The following is a 22,385-nucleotide window of genomic DNA, read 5'->3' on the forward strand; positions in this document are numbered from 1 at the left end:
GTAATAGAAAGAATGTTTGAACATCAGAATTAGATGAAAACGCAATAAGAAACAATACAATAAGGTTAAATATATTCACCTCAGGTTTGCAAGTAGGAAATCAAGATGTTGCTGTAAGCGTTTCTCAGAAAGATGGTAGCCAAGCAAAAATTGAAGCAAGATTTGACTACACTTTTTACGGATCGGTTCTAGTTGACTTTGTACCATCAATTCTGCAACTATTTGGACAATATCATATATCTCCGGAACTACCAGTTTCCGGTTCACAATTGCTTTCAGAAGTGAAAGCGCAGCAAACGAAGGATTTTTCGCAAAATCAACAAACATTGGAAATTGGATCAACATATGCAACTGATCAGCTGAAAGAGTAACTCTTGTGCTTCTTAGAAGCGCCGTCAACAACTTTATACATGACTCTGTCAATTGGCTGCTAGCATTTACCGAACCTTGTGCGATAACCAATAATGAATTCTTAATGCTGTCAGCTTGGGATTGAAGCGATGGCAAAGGCAACCTAACTAGAGGAGCCAAACACCTGAGAGCAGCAATTATAACACTTTCATACTTAGAACTCAAGCACTGACCCAACAAACTGACAAAAGGGTCTAGTAGTGATAACAGTTGCTCATCCTCTCTGTTAAGCTTCAAAGTTTTCATGAAATTCTGAAGAACTCCAAGAGCAAATGCGGTTATCAAATGAGAAAAACGTCGATCAACATTCACTAATCTCTCAACATGAATTGTTTTAACCCGTTCATCATCTCTGTCTAGTTCACTGTTCGTGGAACCGCAACTATTTTCATGTTCACTAGTTTCATCATTTATACCATCTTTAATAAGGCAATTGGTAAAGATAAACAGGTCAGTCTGGTTGACAGATGGATTGCATTCAATACCGGCAGCTATGGAACTTAGCATGGTCTCCAATTTCAATTTCATTTTCTGGGTAAGCTGCTTATGCAGATGAGCTGTAACAGGTGAAAGCAGTTTGAGAGCCTGAGTCTTGAAAGTGATACTCTGCGCAATCAATTTGAGGGTTTCATAAGACTTCTGCTTTCTGGTCTCTTTCATTTTTGAAGCAATCTTTTCCACCTCTTTCTCCTCAGAAACATCCCCAAGTATATCATTCTCTACGACGGAAAGAAGCTCTTCTAGACAATAATCCAACTTTCCACAAATTGGATTCATGAGAAATTTTGTCAACATGAAGTTCAGAGTGTATCCAAGCACATGTAATTCATAACCTCTCTTCAATGTGCTCTTCAAGACCTTGACAATAAATTGCAAGTACTCCAACCCCAGTTCTTTTAAACAAGCAGCCAATGCAGATCTAGCTTCATCACGTACACTTTCTAATCGATTTTTTAGAAAGTTAGAAATACGGTGAATGATAGTAGGAAGTTGCAACTCCATGATTTCGCTGGGCAGCAATTTTAGAAGTTTAAGTGCGACCAGGCTGATATTGACATTGACATTGTCAGAATCAGAGCTCAACAACTTTTGAATCTTGGGGAGTAAATTTTTGCACAGAGATGCCTGTATGACAGGAGGTTCAGCAGAACTCGTACATTTTCTCAATGTTAATGAAGAAGCAAGACTAGCAGCATATGGATCAGGAGGAACACAAGCAGAAACTTTTTTGTCTTTCTGGACCAAAGATGATTCTGAAAAATGAAACTGGTCAAGGATAGAGCAGATAAGTCGCAACAATAGCTTTTGCTTGTCTGGTTTTAGTGTCAAATCACGAAAGCATCTCATAAGCAAGGCATTATACTGATTCCATTTCATGCAACCAGAGATTGATGCAAGGGCATCAATACATCCACTTCTGATATGTTCATCCTTTCCGTCTTGCACGTCAAACAACATGCTAAAAAGCAGTGGAACAAACACTTTGTTGGTGATGACCTAGAAAATTCATAAGATCGATGTAAGAATTAGCATGCAACATCGAAGAATAAACTTTTTCGTGTATCCAAAAGAATTAAAAGGATTACCTCTGACAGACTTCCTGAAATGACTATGTTTCTGAAGCGAGACAGTGCCCTTGCCCTCCGGTGTTTCTACAAGAAGGAAAATGACATAACAAATGGAACACATACAAGAAAGCTACCATTTTCAAGGCCAAGACTTCATCCAGAATTTTAGTTGGACCTTTACCTGTAAGTGAACTATGTTATTGAAGAAATCTTGCTCTGCATCATCACTACACAAAGCTCTGTATGAATCAAGGTTTGCGACCTTGGGAAGCTTCAACACCATTTGCCGAAGTAAATCAATCCATACCTATAAGCAAACAAGAAACCTATTCAATGAGGAACGAGCTGCTGAAGTATATTACCATTGCAATAACCACCTGGCTTAACCCACATCCCACACCTACCCCCAAATCCAACACAACCACCCATGAAAAATGAAAAGTTTCTTAAGTGAAGAAAAAGAGAAAGAATCATAAGAAAAAGTAGAGAAAAAGGAATGCGGGAAAAAGGAAAAGACCCACAGATAGTAAATGACTCAACTAGAAGTCACAAACTATATAGCCCAGCTGAACTCTGACTGCCCACCCCATTCACATAACATGGACTCCCAAGAACTTAAAAGGGCTATTTTAGCATATGAAGCAGTCAGAAGCCTATTTTAATGTTATTTTCTGTTCTACCAAGGGGGCCCTCACCAACTGCTTTTCCAGCTAGAAGCTTCAATGTATTTGGCATCTCCACTTCTGCTTCCAACAGTAACTCTAGCTCTACTCTAAAGAAAAGTAAGCAGCACCAAAGAGACTACTCCTCACATTTACAAATGTTAGTAAAATTTACAGCTATTTCTTGGAGTTGGACCCAATCTAATCTTAAAATAATACAATAACTCAAGCAACTCTATCAAAATAATACTTCTCTGTCCTTCCTACAGTACTCTACAAAACCTTAAATTAGCACCTAAAGCAATAAGGAACATGAGGTGAATTGTGCCTACATACCTTTCACTGCTTATTTCTAACACATCTAAAATAATTTGGACAGGGATACCCCTACTAACAGAGAGGAGGAGAGCGATCCAACAAAGAAACCACGAAAATAAAAGGAAAAACTGAATTTGTAAAAGAAGAACCATGAACAAAAGGTTAATACCTTTTTAACAGCACCTTCCTTGTCCATAGCATTTCCCATGTGTTTCACGAAAAAATTGTGGACTATGTGCTGAATGCTGACATCGGACCAGATCAGGTCGGATTTTGGAGATCGATTAAGGATCTCAGCAGAAAATTCAATGAAGGAGAGCAATAATCTGTATGCACTTTGCCTTAAGATCAACTCTTCAGATGACATGTCGTGTATAGATTGTGCCAAGATTGGCAATGCATGCTCTTCTGTGATGGTGTAAAAGAATTGCACGTTAACCTTCTGATACGCAGAGAGTATTTTGTCATAGTCAAAACCACCCATTTCCATTTCTGAGGTTGCATTTAATTCACGAAGTATTTTTGCCTGCAAGAAACAAACATAGAGGAGAAGCTTACAATTTGTGATCTTCAAGGATCGCATAGGCCATTTTATTTATCAAAGAATTTTCTATGGGCTTGCCTACCAGTGTCAATAGAGACGAATCATTTGCGGCAATAGCATCAAGAACATCACATATAGATATACGGACAGCCATACCAGCTGAAATAAGAAGTGGGGCAATTGAATTCAAAATAGTTTTACTAATTCCACTCCCCAGCACTGGCACAACTTGTTGGATGATTTGCAAGACATCAATACAGGTATCTACAACAGCAGCAATCCAGGTTAGTGATAATTCAATGAAAACACTATCCTCAAAAGATCAAAATAGCTATATGCTAACCAGAATTCTGATGTTTCTTTGCAAGAAGTGGGAGCAATATATCAGCAAATAATTTGGCTGCTGAAGGCTCCTTTACATACTTTGATAACAAGTTGAAGATAGTGAATTCCCTTTTACCTGGGGACTTCGCCAAGTGCCTGTACGGAAAAGAGAAAAGAGAAATGGGAAAATCAAGAATAAGTACAATCCATGTGCAGTTGACCATATGCTAGAAGACAAAGAAAGAGAGAAATTTCTAATTTTATTTGATCAAATTCAGATGCATCTCATCAGAATCATATTGGCAATGTTTGGATTCATGTTTTCATATTTTCCGAGACAAGATAAAACACACTGAAGTTTGTTTTTGTGTTTTTACACCTTTTCTGTGTTTTTTTGTTTTTCAACTTTCTATATAATATATATATATATACATTTAATAATATAAAAGAGACATGATTTGACAATAAACACTGATTTTCGTCTCCCAGAAATACAACATTAAACATACAATATTTATATATATACATACGTATATATATAAATATATATAAAAGAGATGATTTGACAATGAACAGTGATTTTTATATCCAAATCCCAACATCAAACCTACACCACTTATTTTAAAATATTTTAAATTACCTCTAAACACAAATTCAAACATACCATCTATTTTCAACACACACTTACTTATCTCTATTTTTTCTCTCTCTATCTCCAAAACACAAAACAAAACACTCAAAACACAAATCCAAACATAAGGATTGGGTTTTAAGAACCAAGGGTATACTGCAGAAGGTAATGCTTCGCAATGAGTGACCAAAAAGACTCCAAGCATAAGTAGATGCATAACTTGAGATGAAACCTCAACAAGCTCAAGTTCATTAGAAATAACACTGCACTGGATCGCATGGCATTGTAGGTAATGGAAACAAATAAAAAATTCCCACAACATGTTAATCGTATTTAGCAGATTAACTTGGTTTAAACTCCCTTAATTCTGCCATCCAAGCAATGGGAAAAACAACCAGTCCTCTTCCCTTAATACTTCTTAGAATCTCATCTTGTGTCTCACCTGCTTTTAGGATATTAGAGGATCCTTGCTTCTCTCACCCAAAAGGCCTGTACATATGAAATTAATCCTAAAAAAGTTTAGAACCATCCCAACGTGTGCTTTTCAAATCCTTGACCCAGAAATGATTCAACAATATTCCACACAACAAGACCACATCGAAATTTCTTCCTCCACATGCTTATTGTGGTACTGATTCTCTTACCTGGGTCCAGCAAAAGATAATGTCTACAAATTATAAACCCTAATCTTTGTTGCAGTAGGCTCACTATAGTAGTTGCTTATTTCCTATTTTTTGCGGGCAATACACAAGCCATAAGATCAGAAAGCTCCAGGAATCATATCAAAGCACATCATAATGCAACAGCATAGACAATTGGTCGACATTCTAGTTCTTAGACTTTTAATGAACATACGGCATAAAAATATGACAATTTTCGCCCCAAAGTCTTCAGATGGATTGTGTGGCTCTATAGTAGTTGCTATTTTCAAATTGTTAGGGACACCACTGAGACCATAAATTCAGTGACAGCTCCAGGAATAATAAGTGCTGGCTTCTCAGTGATTAATAACACATCACAGTGCAAAGCATAGGCAATTGGTCAACATTTTATTTCTTGGACTTCAATGAAAATGCAGCATAAAAAAATCATGACCATATATGCCCCAAAGTCTTTGTGCTGTTCAAAGTTCTATATAGCTCTTGTAGGCTCACAACTCGCTATGATTGCAGAAGGCAATTGTACGATGTCACCCTTCAAATGGGGCAAAAATATACTAAAATTCATGCTTGAAAAATGCTAAAATGTAGAGACGGCAAATGGGTGGGTTGGTGGTATGGACCTAGATGGGTTGTGGTCAAGATGGGTTGAACCCAAAAATGGGTTTTAATGTATGGGTCAAAAATGGATCGGGTTTGAGTTTTTAGCTATCTTTGTGTATAATTATGAACTATTAGACTTAAAAAATCACTTTTTTTGAGAAACAACACTGACAAAACAGAGAATAACATAAAAAAAATAATGAGAAAAGCATTGCCACCTATTTTTACCCACTCTTGAGCTTCAATCAAATTTGAAAACTCATAACAAAGAATAAAAGAACAAAAAGGAAAATGAAATAATAACTGATAAACTTAAGGAAGAAAAAAGAACGAAAATTACACTCAATGCTGACTAAAGAATTTCTTGACAAAAAAGAACAAATCCTGATAGAAAGTCCAAAATATATAGGAATAGATGATGATGATGATCATAATAATAATAATAATAATATGTATAACTCAAAAAATTATAAGTAGAATACTTCATCTAGCATTGAAGTGAAGTAATAATTTAATAGTTACCAGAAATTGAAAGTCTAACCAACCTTTATATGGAACCAAATGAAGTTTTAAACAATGTGAAGGAAATGCTTGTTGATTGATCATGAATACAGTAACATCTTGCTTAAATTGCATAATACTATTAAAAGTTATATTTTATCGACTAATAAGAAATTGACTACGATGAAACCCATTTTTGACAAATCAGAACCAATATAGTATAGTTCAATAATCTAGTTGGGAATTAATTCCAGTTGACCGACATGATCCCAACTTAAAATATCTCAACTCCAACCCAAAAACTAGTTGGGTTCAGTTAGAATGGTCTCAACTCACATTGCCACCAGTACTAAGAGGGGAAGAAATGCACTATCAAATTAGTGGTAACAAATAGTATTAGCTTTAGTTATTTTTTATGGTTTAGACATTTGGTTATGTTTGATTATATGTGATAGTAAAAACAATTGTAAGAGTGACTCATCACAAGGGAATAAAATATTAATCAACTAATGCAGAAAATGCTAAAAAGGAATGAACTGCCATAGAGAGTTGGCAGTAACAAAGTACGGGCTTAGTTATTATGTATTATAGTTTCATTATATTCCATTAATTCAGATCAGGTTTGAATATGTCGCCCCAACTACAGCCCAATCACCATACAGAATAGGCTTATCTTCATGTAGAACTATGAATATTATTAGTAAAAATCCAACATTCCCCAAACCTCAAAACGGAAAACAGCTATTGGAAACCACTAAACATATTATTAGACAAAGAATTTTAAATTTTTTATATGACCCAGCTTGATACCACTCTTTCACATTCTACAGCTAAACCGTTTTTCAAAACTCCAGCAGTTTTACTATCATAGCAATAAAGATATCTCGAAAAACAACCCAAGCACTTAAAGTTGGCTTGTCCAACCTATAAGACAAGAGACGTTTAGCCGTACAAGCAAACTCTAGAGCACGTTATACAGAGCCGGGGACATATGAGACAAGTGTTCTCTTATAATCAGAGGCAAAATTTAAATAGGCTGAGCTTAACTTGCTATATGAAATAATTCAAACAAGCAAAGTTGTTATAGGGGAAAATAGCTAGGACATCCTGAAAAACAAAAAGGGAAAGCAATACCTCTTACTATCGTTCCCATTTGTGAATATACCATGCAAGCTGCAGATAAGCACATCAAGATGAGGAAGCAACATTTTCTTGACAGTAGTGTCTTCATTATCCAGTTCACTGTCAAGCTTCAATAAGTTCTTAGCAAACTTCAAAACACTAGACAATATTGATTCAGAAGCTGATGGGACAGTGAGCATGGAAAAGATATCAGGGACAAGATTTTCCTCCCTGTGTAATAGTGGCACAAGTTTATAGCTTTTACTCATAGCAAGAAAGCAATGAAACAGAGAACTTGGCTTCTCGCTACTGGCACCTTCTTGCTTAAAATTAGCAATCAAGGGTCTAATTGATGCAAAGAAGAGGTCCCAATATGCACTACCAAAATCATGATCCTCATATTTACTGAGAACAAGATATATGATCTTAAGGCATAAGGATCTCAAGTCTTTGGATTGCTTCACAGCCATCTTCTCCTGTAGAGGAATGTAGTCTATCAATTAGAACGTTATACATTCTTATACATAGTGTGAAAAAGAGATGTCCAGAGAAACATAAAAGTGGTCAAGATAATATTTAGCTTTGAATTTATGACTATATGGAGCAGAAAGAAATAAGGCATTTGAGGAGAGTTTCCAAAGTACACTGGAATCGAACAAAACATATCAGACCTGAAAAGAATAAGTTAGAATCAGAGAAAGACAGTTTCCACTCAATGCATTCAAAAAACGTTCAATTGTAGAAAAATAAGATTGCTTCTTAAACAAAGTTGTTATTGCTACAGCCTCATTTATTAACTGTACCTATGGGCACAGAACATCTAATATATTGGATTTGATATATAATTTACCAGTAACATGTCATTCTTTTTGTGGGTGGTCAATAATCTAATCCTTACACCTAACCAAAAAATGAAAAATGGAATTAATACAATGCCCAAATCCAGACCACTTTCCAGCTCAACTCAGTTGTAACTTTATTCACCAAGTGATCCCATCTTTTATTTCACTTCTCAAAGAGAATCCCTCACTGCTTATTCAACGTTCTGATCACAAGTATAGACTCCAACAGTTACTAGGAAACTGAGGGAATGAGCAATATGTTACTTGAAGGTCACATATAATGGAATTCCCTGCAAAGAAGTTACAGCACAGTAATCACTTGTCACCGAAAACATGGAATGGAACAATCAACTTCTGCTGGCAATTTGCTAAAATCCTTTAGCATTGTAACCCCCACCAGGAAGCACCCATGTCTGGTTATAACCCTTCTTAGAAAAGTTTCAAATCCCACGCCAGCCTTTGACATAGCCTTTATACTCATTTACAACCTATAATCAATTAGGGTGGAATATCTAATCTGGCATTTCCCCTAAGCTGCTATCCAGTCTGCATCTCACTGAAGCTGCATTGTGAGAATAATGTAGCCCAAGTTGGCTTACTGCGCAGCCCTTCTGCCAGATTGTAACCCATAGAAGTCCAGCTAGCACAGGGTACTTGCCTTCTTTAGATAGGTGGATGGCAATTTGTTTTATAAAGCTAGGGCTGGTGGCTTGTCCTTTATTCACACTGACAATTTATCCACCGAGCCCAAAAGTCAGTACGTTTACGGATTTTCATCTCATACTCAAACGTTTTACAAAAGAATATAAAAACTCTTACGAAAAGGCGCTCAATATAGATGTCAGTATTCTTGAATCAAACGACTATGAGAATAGTTTAGCCAAACCAGAACGTCCAACAGAAATTTGATATCTCTTCAGCCATTAAACTTAATTCTGTAATCCAAATCCCTGCAACCCCTTTTTGGACAGTCCTACACCATAATATAAGTCTTGATAATAAATTCAGACACTGCTTATTGATGAAATGGATGGCCCACCATAATTGACACTATTCCCATCTTTGTCTGAAGTACCAGATGGAAAGATAGACCTTAAAGTCAGGTGTAAAGATCTGCAGTCTTGGAGAAAATAAGTGTTTGGACCAGTCTCTTCTAAACGATGTGAATGGAAGTCTAGCTTTAGGACGACAGTGACATGCTCTGTGCATTATTATTATTTTTTTTTTTTTGAAAAAGAGATATGCATAGATGAGACAGGGTGGGCATGTATTATAAATTGTCAATAGATTGTATAAGCGCCACATGTGTACTATATTTTTCTATAGTACAGCTTCTATCTTCTTACCAAACAACAAACATTCAGGACGAAAATCTATGACTAAAAATATTATACAACGAGATATGCCCTGATCTCTTGTCTATCCTTGATATCCAAAAACTTATTAACAAATAATTTAATTAACAAACAAGCAGAACATATAAACATTACCTTGATCTCATCCTCCACTTCATTGTGATCAGCCACATCCAAGTCAAAGCTAGAACAGTTCTGTACAGAAGACAATCCTCTACTATTTGTACTGCCACCGGATGATGTGCAGCTTGCTAAGATCCGGACAACACAACTCATCAGTAGGTCAAGGAAAGGATTAAGATGAGATTCACCAAAAACTGCTAAAATATCTTCAACAACATGCAGAAAACCATATCTTTTCTTCCAAGACAGGGCCTTTACAATATCTGTAGTAAAATGTTTCAAGATATAAGATATATCAAATTCATCCTTGGGACTTGAGAACAAACTTGAGAAACTTTTCAAGGATGCATCATCTCTTTCAGAAATAGAAAGTAGGGGTTTAATCAACAGCCAGAAGAAAACAGGAAGCTCAGTAACGTCAAGCTGAGTTAAGAATCCAAGAACTGCCCTTCGATGATGTACACTTGCATTCTGAAAAGGTAAATACGCCTCATTGAGTTTTTGGTGATAGAAACAAGAAGAAAAACTTCAGTGCATTCACATCTACTAAAAAGGTCCAAGTATTAAATATGCTGTACCTTCTGGCAGCCAAGCATTTTCAAATTTCTAACTTTTGGTATTAGTATTTGTATCACAATTGGGACAATGTAAGCTCTGTGCCGCACATCGATGGCATCAGTTGATTTTGTTGATAAGCTCCACCTTGTAAGCTCCTCCCTTAGATATTTGGTATTGATCAGATTTTTCAGATGCTCACTATAGGGAAGCAAGAAATCATCTCTCCAGTTCAACAGGCAATCAAGAACTTTCATCTGTATGTCAGCATCTTTCTGATCGAGAAGCCTGGAATACCAACACCCCAGATCCAAGCCAAAAGAGAAGGTAAATTAGAAAAGGAAGAGAGAGAAACTAGCAACAAACAATTTTAGGAGTTTGTTTTATATTCTCAGTCAAATGTCCAGAGAAAAAGCTAATGATGCTGCTGAATTTAAAAATGGCAAGCACTACTTTAACCAACCTATATTGAAGAACGTCCTTGAAAAATTGACCTTGATGAAACGACTTGGGATTCCGCAACAATCTGAACAAGCTTAACCATTCTTTAAGGACCCCCTTCCATTCTTTCCCTTTATTATACAGTGTATATGCTGCGACATCGCTAAGTTGGGACAAAATATGCATGGTCAAACAAAATAAGATAAGTCATACAAAGAAGAAGAGAGGGACATAAAGGACATAAAAGACAACAGTATTAGATGTACATCCACCTTGTGATCTCATCAACATTGTAGCCCAAAAACTTCAGAAACAAAGGTATTATTTGATGAGAGTTGGATTCTGCTATAGACGGAACTTTTTGTAAAGACTGAATCAAGAGAGACAAAACTGTTGCGCATGGGGTACTATCAAATAGAGGGAAAATGTCATAATTGAAGCGCCCAACCAAACCTACAAAATCAACAAAGGCTTTGAGTTAGAATGGATTTCATAATTACATAAACAGTCATATAAGCAGTAATCATTATGCCGCATATGCAAACCAACATTCATTCAAAGGTAATCTTTTCAGGGACAATTCTTACTTCTGTTTGCCAACAAAACCGGGAGAAACAGAAATAATAGGTACATAAAGAGAAAATACATCTCAGAAATCTATGCTCTCCAAGAAGTTAAGAGTCATAACCAAAGAACATATAATCGAAAAAAGCCATACCAGTGTCATTGATAGAATCATTGTAGCCTCCACCACGCTGTCCATGACTTGTTAGAAAAACCAGTTGACCATGTTCAAGATACTTAACATATCTGTCCCACACCATTCTAGAATACTGACCAATGAGGACAGTGAGGCACTCTAAGGCTGGATTCCACAAATAGCTGAATCTGTTATGAAATATGCCAATAATTCCATTTAAAACAACAGGTAAATACTGTTCAGCAATTCTATGAGCACTCAGTCCCATCTGTATTTTAGATATCAGTAGAATGACCCTACGACTTGTTGAAATTGAAAGGGGAGTCTCTTCAATTGCTCTGAGAAGGTTGAGAACCTAAGATCAGAAAGAACACAGACAAACTTTTAGTGAATGGATGCATGATATCACATAGAAAGCACAAATAACAAACTTACATTATTATGGGGGTCATCCGCATGACTAGTCTCACAAACATCTATTATCGTATTACTTTCAACAGCACGTTCCTTCTTAGAATGCTCATAATAGATAGGTTCATAATAGCACAATATGCGTAGAGTTGAAAGCCGAATCTCCTTGTGGGCATGGCATAAATTTTCAGCAAATATGTCCAAAGCATCCAACACCTTTCCACCAGCATATTCTGGAAGATAAAATTGGCATTTTTTGTCTGGTAGAATAAAAGACCTGCATATTTTTTGAAGTTCAAAGCAAGTGTTATCCATTTACGAGAAGCAGAAAGCAAATATAAATTTGGCAACAAAAGAATGAAAAGAATTTTACACAATAATTCTCACCCAGAAATTGAATCCAGAATATCGGCCACTGCAGATAATATTTGAGGTGAAAACTTATATCTTTTCGCAAGATCCAAGAATTTGGTCATTGCAAGCTCCTCATGTGTATTATTTCTGCTAAAAACTAACTTATGATAAGAACGTAATGCGGCACCTATCAAACTCTGCCAAATGCTTTGTGGAAAGCCTGCAAACTCTTGAAAAAATTGTTACATAAATATATATCATAATTCATAAACAAACGACACAAAACAGGTATAACCTGATTACAGAACAGAAAATCCTCAGAGAAGTATAATGACAAATTAAGGACAATTTATTTGATATGATTTATTCCTGTGAAGCATTTACAGTAAGCCAATAAGCCTTGACACTAAAAATAATAATCTACAAGTTTCATAGTTAGTAGCAAACAGAAAGTGTTCAGTTCACCAAGAACCATACTGAACAATTCTTTCTAACAGAATACGCGTAAAAGAAAGGAATGTAGAATCTTAAGTAAATATGAATCTTAAGTTACAGGACATCCAAAAAATAACATAAATATCTTACTAGATTCCCCCATCATAAGCTTGTCCATTGTGTTTATCAAGTCCATCAATAAAGATGAATGTGTTTCGGCATCTGTGAAATGAGAAAAGCACCGAATAACGCCCCAGAGGACTGCCAACTTATTTTGTTGAAATAGAATGGGAGATAAATTCCCTTTTATAGCTTCATCGATCTGTCCAAACCAATAACGAAGAGTTTCCTCAAAGAAAATGTGAATTCTTGAGAGCTTTTCCCTGGATTTCCCATCCAAAAAGCTAGGGATTTCCCCTCCCAGTTTCTCACAGAAATTCATCATCAAATTTAGAACTCTTTCAGCAGATACTTCTATCAAGTTATTGAATGCACTGCAATCAAAGAAGAAATCAAAAGAAAATAGCTAAAGAAGTGAAAAAGATTGTACAAGGCATTTCACATATCAAAGGAAAGATTTAGTTAGCTTTTTGAAATTACCAAAGAATATGTGTCCCAAAGATATTGAGAATACTAGGATCCCTCGTTAGAAGATCTTCAATGAAAGTCAGTAAACTGTATCCAGAACATGTGTTAGGCCGACCAAATAAACAGGGCAACTCAGTCGTAAGTACTGGCATAATTGCACTGACAAATTAAAGTGAAAGCACTACCGTTCACTCCTTAAATCAAATACTGGCACCCATTGTGAAGAAACCTGCAGCAGAGCTTGCATTTTCTTATAATTTGAGAGACCATCAACAATGCAAAGCATTAGCTGCAGGACCTTATCAATGACCTCAGAGTCTGGGTCCACAATCTTCATGGTAAGAAGCAGACCAACAAGTTCCACCATGGTTTGGTAGTCTGTAATAGAACATCTTCAAAGGTGAGACTGAGTATGCATGATTTGGAAACTAATAAGAAAAATCTTGAAACCCCACCAGAGATTTTCCGAAGATAATCATTTTGAACTACAGAAATAAGCAGCGTTAAAAGCCGGCTCAGGTGTAAGGATTTTCCATTTGTCACACTATCCGTTATTTTGCTGCACAAGCATTTCCAGATGAAAGTCAGTTCCACGGGATCTAGCTCTGCATACAGTCTCTGGAAGGCCAGAATAAGAACTTCGAGAACAGCTTCTGAGCCTGCATCTGTACGAATATGTTTATGTATAAATTATAAAGAATCTAAAACGTGTATCTAAATCTTTTCACAATTTTTTTTTAGCTTTAGAAACCTCTAGTTCCTTCCCTCGAAAAGTAAACAAATCAGTGAAGAAATAATGATTGTGAAGCATGTATTTTACCATTCTGAAAAGACAATAATTTCCATCTGTTAACCACATAAATCTTTAGTAGCTGATAATAAAGCTCATCTAAAATTTCTGCTTCCTCTCTAACAGATTTCATTTTTTTTTCCCAGTATGATCCAGAAGTCTTCACAAGATTCATGAATCTTCAACAAATGCCAAAACATAAAATACCCAGAGGCAGAGTTGCACAGAGTGAATACGAAATGCTTGTTTCCAGGCTTCAAACCACGACACACATATTTTTAACTAATAACAAATTCTATAAGATGAGAAGCAACAGTTTTACTTAATAGATGAGAAATACTTCATTGTCAGAAATGCGACTAAATTTAAACATGATAGTCAAGCAGCCCATTTGCATGTCCTAACTGTTGGTCGTGACAATTCGTGTGCAACACTCACTGACTTTCTAATGACCTCTAATTAAAAATTGACATCATGCTGAATCATATAGTATGTCACCCCCAAAAGCATAAGATAAGAAAGAAACAGCAAACTGAATCTAAACAAATTTCTTATGAAGGTATTGCCCATACTTGTTAATAGCGCACGCATTTTTATAGTACACATGTATCGAAATAAATTATATATTTCATACATCAATATATATCCACATCAATAATGCACAAATAAGTAAATATAACCAGGAGAAATAATTTTAATGATCATACCATAAAAGAAATTTGCAAAATAATAAGTTTTAAGGAAAAACAAAAGAATACAAAACATGCAAAATGATTAAACCTACATAATCATTATAAAACAAACAAAAATATATAATATCCATCAATCAAAATCCAAATCTTCCCTAATTTCTAATTTCACTGATATTTTGATTGTTTTTATTTTAATTTTTAATAAATTTACACTGGGCGAAGCAACTCACCGCCATTTTTGTAAAATGGCGCTGAGCGTGCACAATGTGCACCTCGCACCACGGCACACCATTAATAACTATGGTATTGCCGAAAAAGGAGCAGTAAAGAAGTGCAGTATCAAAAGAATAGGTTTCAAGAACGCAGCAAAACCTTCAACGTTTGGATGATCAAGAAAGGAAGACCCATCCACCAGCAGTGGCATTAATGTTTCAGCCCTTGAGTGCAATTTTGATGATGTAATCCTCATAACATGAGATAATAATGCACCTACACCAGATTTTCTCCAGTCCGATGGTTCGTCTACAACCTCACCCATAAGTTGTGCAATACCTGTTCAAACTTTTAAGTCAAAAATTGTTCTCTGGTGACAGAGTATCAAACTAACCTAGCAACAAAATAGACAAAAGACACGAATACAATCCAATCCAATCCAACACATAATGAACATAAAAAGCACATTCATGTCAACATAAGAATGCTAAGTGACTCAACTTCAGAGATTATTATTGGAAACTGACTTATAAAATTAATACGGATTCTAACAATTCGGATATAGAAAACAAAAAACAATAAAAAAATCTCTCTTCTAGAAGGAAATATACTTTAATTCATAAGGAAATTACACGGGTAGCTCCTTTTCCGCATGGTATGTGCATTTGCACACTACTGGCTTCCATACGAGGATTTACATATCTTCATTGGACCTTTATGCATATTATGGGAGTAATATCAGAAGCAGAACAATATGGTCAATCCATACGTATGGATCTGGAGAATAGTAATATCTGCAGGATTTTTTATAAAACTGAAGGCATGCACAGGGATGAGATAGCGCACGTTTTCTATTTCCTATTTCTGCCAGCATGACAGTATTAGTTCATTCAGATGATTTCTTTAGCTGAAAACCAACTGTTATGCATCATGAACACCTCATGTGTAAATTCAACCAATAAGGAAAGCATGCAGCAGTCTAAGCTTAAAAACCCATTTTTTATATCATCCTGTTTAAATCTTGCCAATCTAATCTAATAAGAAATTTTCCAACTAGACCAAAAAAAAAAAAATCAAAAGCTAACAATGCTGTGAATGATTAAACCTGAAAAAGATGCTAAGCAAATAAATTATGACAGAAAGCAATACCTTTCTTTAGCTGCTGAACTGGTGTTTTCCTTAACAAGAATGACACTGACTCAGCCATAAATTCTCGAACATAATCTTTTGGGTAGTATCTTAGCTTTGCAGTAATTCTGCGAGTTAGGAAGACAGAAAGGGAGAGCAAGAGAAAATTTCCCCATATTAGTAAACTCAAAAGAATGACAGAGATAACATCAAGTATATCTGAGAAAGCAGTGAAACAAGTACAATTATTACATAGATTTTAAAGGCGTAAAATATAATAGTATATATTGTACATATGATGTCCTATGAATTGGAAATTGCTTGCTGGAATCAGATTAAAGTAGTCTAAAAGAATTATATGATCATTCAACCGATAACTCTCTACTTTCCTCTTCCTCGATGCTCCATAAACAAAGCCTCTTGATGAGTATGTTTTACTTTTAAATGTTAGAGTGACAACTGGACTTGAACGAATCATTACAAAACATATAGATAATAGTTTGTCTAACACCTTATGTACGGATCTCAAGTAACTACCTCAGAACATGACTGACATCTTTGATAAGATACTTCTGCAGGTACATCATGATGTTCGACCATGATGTGAATATCTGCAAACAACAATTACAGCCACAGAACTCATCACTCGCAAATTCATGATATCAGTATATGAACAGAGATAATATGCAAAGATTCCCACACCTGCTCGATTATCTCTGGATCCCTATCAGCACCACTTTGAAGAAGACATTCCAACGAATCAGCAATTCTTTGGAGAAAGCTGCAACCAAAAGACAACAAAATGAATATGATGGACCGTACTAAAAATGACATAGTTTATGCTCAACTGCAAGACATCTTCGTCTACATTTATAAACTCAAGAAAATCCCAAAAAACTACACATTTTCCACACCTACTCCTAAAAGTCTGTCCATCTTCAGTACAAATTACAGGTCAACATCTATTTTGCATGGATATGGCTATGTGGATGTAAATATAATATGATACAGATACAGTTATGAGCTACACAATCCTGGGAGATTGAGATCCTCAGAAAGAATCAAACAGTTTAAGATAGAAAACACATATCTTAGGATCCAAGCAAGCTGCAATCTGAGTCATGCTAAACCTATTGGACCATCTTTCGTTTGGCTTACACACCTCAAGAGATTACCTATACAAAGTATACTTGTACACTTAAATCAGTCTACATATAATTTCCACTAGAAAAGCCATTCCTCCAGCACCTCTGATTATCTCGCACCAGCGAGCATCTCCAGTTCATCTCACTGAAATGCAGTTCCTTTAGTGATATAGTATTATGTTATTTAAACTGAGCTACATGGGAATAATGGATGAAATAGGAACTAGAAAAAGTAACCTGGGCCATAAAGAATATGGAGGAGAGCTTACATTCTAAATTCAATTTATATTAAGAGGAGAATACACAGATAAGGCAATGTTCAACTCTTGGGCGAATTGCTTAACAAGATGTTGCAGATGCTGAAATCATTTGTCCCCACTAAAAGAAAAAAGACCCTTCACACCTCCTTAGCGTTTAAACAAGCCTGCTATAAATATCTCACTTTCTGGCAGGTCGAACAATACAATACCATAAGATTCAAGGATTTCGCATTCTGCCATCCTTTAACAGTCAATGTACGCACAACTATTATAGAAACTTTCCAGCATTCTACCCATCTATTATTACCGTTAAATTTTCCAAAAGTGTTTAATAGTAATACGTTGTGTTAAAGTCTCATTTCAGGCAAGTTTCAAAATCATTTTCCCACACGATACAAGTGCGTGCAACATAAGTGGTCAAATAACCAAAAGAAAAGGGATCCTTTCTTCCCTTATTGTCATGAACTCTGCTCCATCACCCTAATATCTTGATCCTCTTCTTATTATCTCTCTTGTGCGTATGTCTATAATTTGTCACTCTTACACTTCATCCCACAGAAAGAAAATTTAATTGCATAGAAATATTTACTGAGCCCATGAGAGATTTAACATCATAGTATATACAAGTGAAAAGAAAACAAATCAATTCATTTATATTGACGTTTTGAAGTACCCTTTCCACTTCAGGTCCTCGCCATTTAGAACCAAAACTAGACATTAAGAGATTTAACAAAGAAATTTGTCTGTATGAGAGAGTTCTGAAAAATTATGGAAATTATAAGTATTAGAAAAGTACTTTTCGATTCAGAAGTACTATATTCTTTACTTGTAAAAAATCTAACTATAGATTATAGTAAATCATGTTGGTTCCTTTCAGAACTATGCAGATGATACTTTTGATGTATAACAAACCTATAATTAAAACATAATGTTTAGCAAAATAATAATTTTCAGGAACGCCATATTTTATTGCTAACTCATGCATCAGTGCAAAGAAAAATAAAAGACCACCCAGATATACAAAGAGATAAACTTCTGCCCAAAGCAAATGGAACTTACGGTATGAAATCCTCCAGCAGATCTCTCGATAAAGCAGCTATCAACCTAGAGCACAAAATAATGTCATTCATAAACAACAAGATTTTCAGACATAACTGAATAAAAAGAACATAATGGAGCTGATGTAGCACAGACATAACCAAGACAATCTTGACCACTGTCCCAAGAAGCAGCACATAAGTAAATAGTATATTCAGCTTGAAAGAACTTAGCAGCTACACTTCAATAATAAGTCAGTGTCCATAACTCTATATTATGTAGAACAAAATTAAATTAATATCGAAAATATGCCCATGCATCCACCAAGACATCTTACAGACCAGCATGGGCTTCCTGTGCACAATATATATACATATATGTATATATATTCTCTATAGCAAAATGTTCACTGGACCATAATAAAAGATCTTTCAAAGACCCAAATATCATGAAATAATTTACACTTATGAAACAAAATCTCAACATTTAATGCCTACATTGTTAGGCTGAAACATAAAATCTCACCCATCTAAGCACAAAAAAGAACTGCTACATTTAAATTCCAGTTGCACAACATACACATTTCCTTGTAAATTCCATAGTGATACATAACTACAGGGGGATCCAGCCCAGACCAGAAACTGCAAAACCCTCACAGATACAATAAATCCTGCTTCTTCAAACAGTACACTTACCTCAATACATCCATTATGATTTTGTTTTTGAGAGGGGGAGAGAGAGAATCCAGTAATCAGCAAGGACAATGCCTGAACTGATTATGGTCTATAAGCAATTTGAAATCAGTTACTGCACTGTCTAATTCTTGGGATCACCACAAAAGTGACAATTCTTAAATTAACTTTTACACATTAACCAGCTACACTCTGATCTAATCTATTTAACTCTAAACCTTGTAAATTTGGCACCATGTGGATTGCTACAAGTGACAAGCATACATGCACTCACAGATAGCATTGACCAAAATCATACCAAGAAAAGGATGAACCTCATTAAGAATCTCATTCCATCCAAGAAAAGCAACAATTCTGCACATCCTTTTCAATATAAGACAAAGAAGTACCTCAGTATAGGTTCATGCGACAATCTCCCTTCCATTTTCAATCTAGATAGAAGGCTGGAGACTATCAAATCCTTTTGCAAGATAATTTGTGGAAGTGTTTGTACCAAGGGAAAAATTTCCTCATAAATTGATATAAAATCCTCAGCAGTGTTTAGTTCCTGTATATCATGACAAAAGTTGCACAAAGATTGTGAATATGGAAAATTGCAATTAAGTGTATATAAAAGCATAATCTTTAAGCCAGTTGAATTTTAACCAAACATATTTTGTGCAGAAGCAATCTTTAAGCCAGTTGAATTTTAACCAAACATATTTTGTGCAGAAGCTTTATCGTACTCGTCCACAAAGACAAGAGTATTTCGTTTGTTCATATTATATGACTGACATAAATGAAAACAGGATGTCGTTTCAGTGGTAAACTGGGACTGCATGAATAAGTTATAATAATATGCAGCAGAAAAAAACATGGCTTATGTTCAATTTTAACTAAAACCTAACGAAACTATTTGACTATCAATGGGGAAAAAGGTAGGAAATTAATACCAAGAAAAAGACGAAAAGACTGCAGCAAAGGAGAACCACCTATCTCTTCTTTGTGTTATAGAGTTTCGCAACCTTTTTCTCTTTTAGTGCATATCTTATGCACTTGATAGAAAGACATTTAAGATGTACTGATTCTCATGCTTCACCAAATACTAGACATTGGGCAGTAAATGTAAAGAAAGAAAAAAAAGAACTTTGTGATTTCAGTCATCGATAAAAAGCATTGAGCAGTAACATAGTGTCATAGACCACCAGCAATTTATCATCACAAATAATCATTTCAGGGAGTTCTCAAAGATATAAATGCTTGTTTTATAAAGGAAAGACCAAGCAAAAGGCACACATCCTCATCTACAATATATGTACAAGAAACTAGTTCTGCATGGACACAAGTTGGGCAGATACAACATGCTATTTTGCATTCCAAATCACATTACAATTTTACACAAATCATTACTCTGTCTTGTAAGTTAACTTTGTGAAATATGCATATAATTAAAAAATTCTAGGTGATAATTGCACTTTTTGTACTATCATTCATATGAATACTTTATTTGCATCATGTCATCTCTACATATAGAAGTGATTGCTGCCTGTTAACAGATAACATAGTACAGAAAAAATCTATTGGAGTTCAAATCACCAATTTCAGTTATAGCACATAGAATTGGACACCAAGGGTACCAATAAAATAGTCTCTCTATTTATTCCGTCAGAGAGCTTGAGCTAGGCATCATTAATCATCGGCCATCGCATGCTTAATTAAACCTATTTGCAAACACCCTCCTCAACCTTAAACCGCACTTTCGTTCTGTTATAGATGAGCTAATATGCACTTTGCTGTTGGACAAGTACAAAGCAGTTTGGCAGAATAAATAGATTTTATGAGTGCAGCAAGGAATTCTAGTCGGTTCAACAAGACAGTTTGAGAAATCCCTTGGAGATAAAGGATTCTTGACAAAGTTGTCTAACAATGAGACATAGTTCCACAGGCACCTTAGATGCAGCTTTCAGCCAATGTTTCATCAACCACAGAACCAATAATTTTGGGAAACCCAGTCATCTGCTTAGATATTTTCAGACTGCAATGTATAAGAGTGTAACCTTTGTAAAGACTTCAGAACCCAATCAGCTAGGAAAAATACAGCACTTAGTCAGATCCACAATATATTTCAGAGCGCTTTTTCTGTGAAATATTATAATTTATCAAAATTGTCTTAATCTGTGCACTTTCTGTTGATTAAGCTTCACCACTTAAGAAGGTTCTTAATCCCAATTATTTTTCCATAACAGCCAACTAGAACTACTTTAAGATTCTGCATCGTATCTCCCTTTATATACGTCAATGCTGATTCCAGCAACACAAACATGCAGACATACACAACAAAGACCTTCAAGCAAAAATAGTAAAAAAGGAAACATAGAAGAAAACAAGTAACATACTCTGTATTCTACAAGACAATCACGAAAAAAGGACGAGCCTTCAGAAGGTTCAGCTTTCAAAGGGTCAAGACTCCGGTAGACATCTATGTCAATCTCCTCTATTCTTTGAGAAAATGTCTTGAACTGCGTCAACAAAATTCATCAACTAATCACAGTACAAAAAACATACAACTGGAAAATCCAAATCTTTTTCTCAAAAACTTACAACAAAACGGCGGCCGCCGGAAGATTTATTCAGAGACTTCACTGCACGAGCCTCTGAAGGCGTCGCCATCTTCAAATTCGAGAGGCTTACTGCGTTCACAGTATGAGCACCCTAAGTCAGGGTTTTGGGTTTAGAAAATAGAGAGAAAAGCTGAAGAAGTTTTATGCGTGTGTTTCTCGATTTTTGTCTGTCCTTCTCAACCTTATATTTATACCAACTCGTCCTGCCAAAATCGAAAACAATATGAACTACGTTTTGTTTCAGACCGTCTTTGGATTCGTTTTGGGCCATCTCTGGATTCGTTTTGGGCCATCTTGAGATGGCCCAAAATAGACCCAATATTTGTGTCAAAATAAGTTTATTTTTATATAAAAAATACTATTTATTTTTTCCATTTCTTTTTATTTATTTATATAAACTTTATGTAAAAAAATAAAATTTTATAAAAGTAAGTGAGTAGTCAGACTCACCGTTTTTTTCTTTTTATATTACTTTTATATCAAATTTGCCGAAGTCTACAACAACCCCAATTTTTCTTTTTTCTGTTTTTGCTTATTTATTAATTAATACTATTAAGTATTAATAGGTGGCCCCATGGGCCAATGGAAAGAGAAGTCCCGAGATGGCCCCATGGACCTTCCCCAATTAGGAAGCAAGAAAATCAGAGCCCAGAAGAAGGATTCGTCTCTTGGAGGCCCAA

The 22,385-nt window shown here is 35.5% G+C and overlaps 1 protein-coding gene across 4 annotated transcripts in view; it reads right to left on the reverse strand.

Annotated features, from left to right (window-relative positions):
* LOC105158674 (ARM repeat superfamily protein) overlaps positions 1-21,877 on the reverse strand; it is a 29,008-nt gene extending 7,131 nt beyond the window's left edge. For 2 of the 4 annotated variants that reach the window (XM_088878278.1, XM_088878277.1), the window contains exons 1-26: positions 21,686-21,877; positions 21,481-21,603; positions 19,495-19,652; positions 18,435-18,479; positions 16,673-16,751; positions 16,508-16,581; positions 15,992-16,098; positions 15,002-15,181; positions 13,603-13,812; positions 13,333-13,525; positions 13,160-13,234; positions 12,710-13,053; positions 12,158-12,353; positions 11,795-12,047; positions 11,378-11,714; positions 10,926-11,112; positions 10,682-10,822; positions 10,242-10,506; positions 9,676-10,134; positions 7,356-7,819; positions 3,847-3,983; positions 3,586-3,767; positions 3,129-3,485; positions 2,161-2,286; positions 1,998-2,063; positions 80-1,908 (exon numbers count right to left, since the gene is read on the reverse strand). In XM_088878278.1, coding sequence (XP_088734404.1) covers positions 80-1,908; positions 1,998-2,063; positions 2,161-2,286; positions 3,129-3,485; positions 3,586-3,767; positions 3,847-3,983; positions 7,356-7,819; positions 9,676-10,134; positions 10,242-10,506; positions 10,682-10,822; positions 10,926-11,112; positions 11,378-11,714; positions 11,795-12,047; positions 12,158-12,353; positions 12,710-13,053; positions 13,160-13,234; positions 13,333-13,525; positions 13,603-13,812; positions 15,002-15,181; positions 15,992-16,098; positions 16,508-16,581; positions 16,673-16,751; positions 18,435-18,479; positions 19,495-19,652; positions 21,481-21,603; positions 21,686-21,754 — 6,656 coding nt within the window. In that variant the 5' untranslated portion in view covers positions 21,755-21,877. The remainder of the gene's footprint in view (positions 1-79; positions 1,909-1,997; positions 2,064-2,160; positions 2,287-3,128; positions 3,486-3,585; positions 3,768-3,846; positions 3,984-7,355; positions 7,820-9,675; positions 10,135-10,241; positions 10,507-10,681; positions 10,823-10,925; positions 11,113-11,377; positions 11,715-11,794; positions 12,048-12,157; positions 12,354-12,709; positions 13,054-13,159; positions 13,235-13,332; positions 13,526-13,602; positions 13,813-15,001; positions 15,182-15,991; positions 16,099-16,507; positions 16,582-16,672; positions 16,752-18,434; positions 18,480-19,494; positions 19,653-21,480; positions 21,604-21,685) is intronic. The other 2 variants (XM_088878280.1, XM_088878279.1) reach the window with 2 other exon arrangements.
* Between the last annotated feature and the right edge of the window lie 508 nt (positions 21,878-22,385).

The sequence above is a fragment of the Sesamum indicum genome, linkage group LG3 (genome assembly GCF_026168435.1).
Source record: "Sesamum indicum cultivar Baizhima isolate 11 linkage group LG3, ASM2616843v1, whole genome shotgun sequence".
Lineage (NCBI taxonomy): Eukaryota > Viridiplantae > Streptophyta > Magnoliopsida > Lamiales > Pedaliaceae > Sesamum > Sesamum indicum.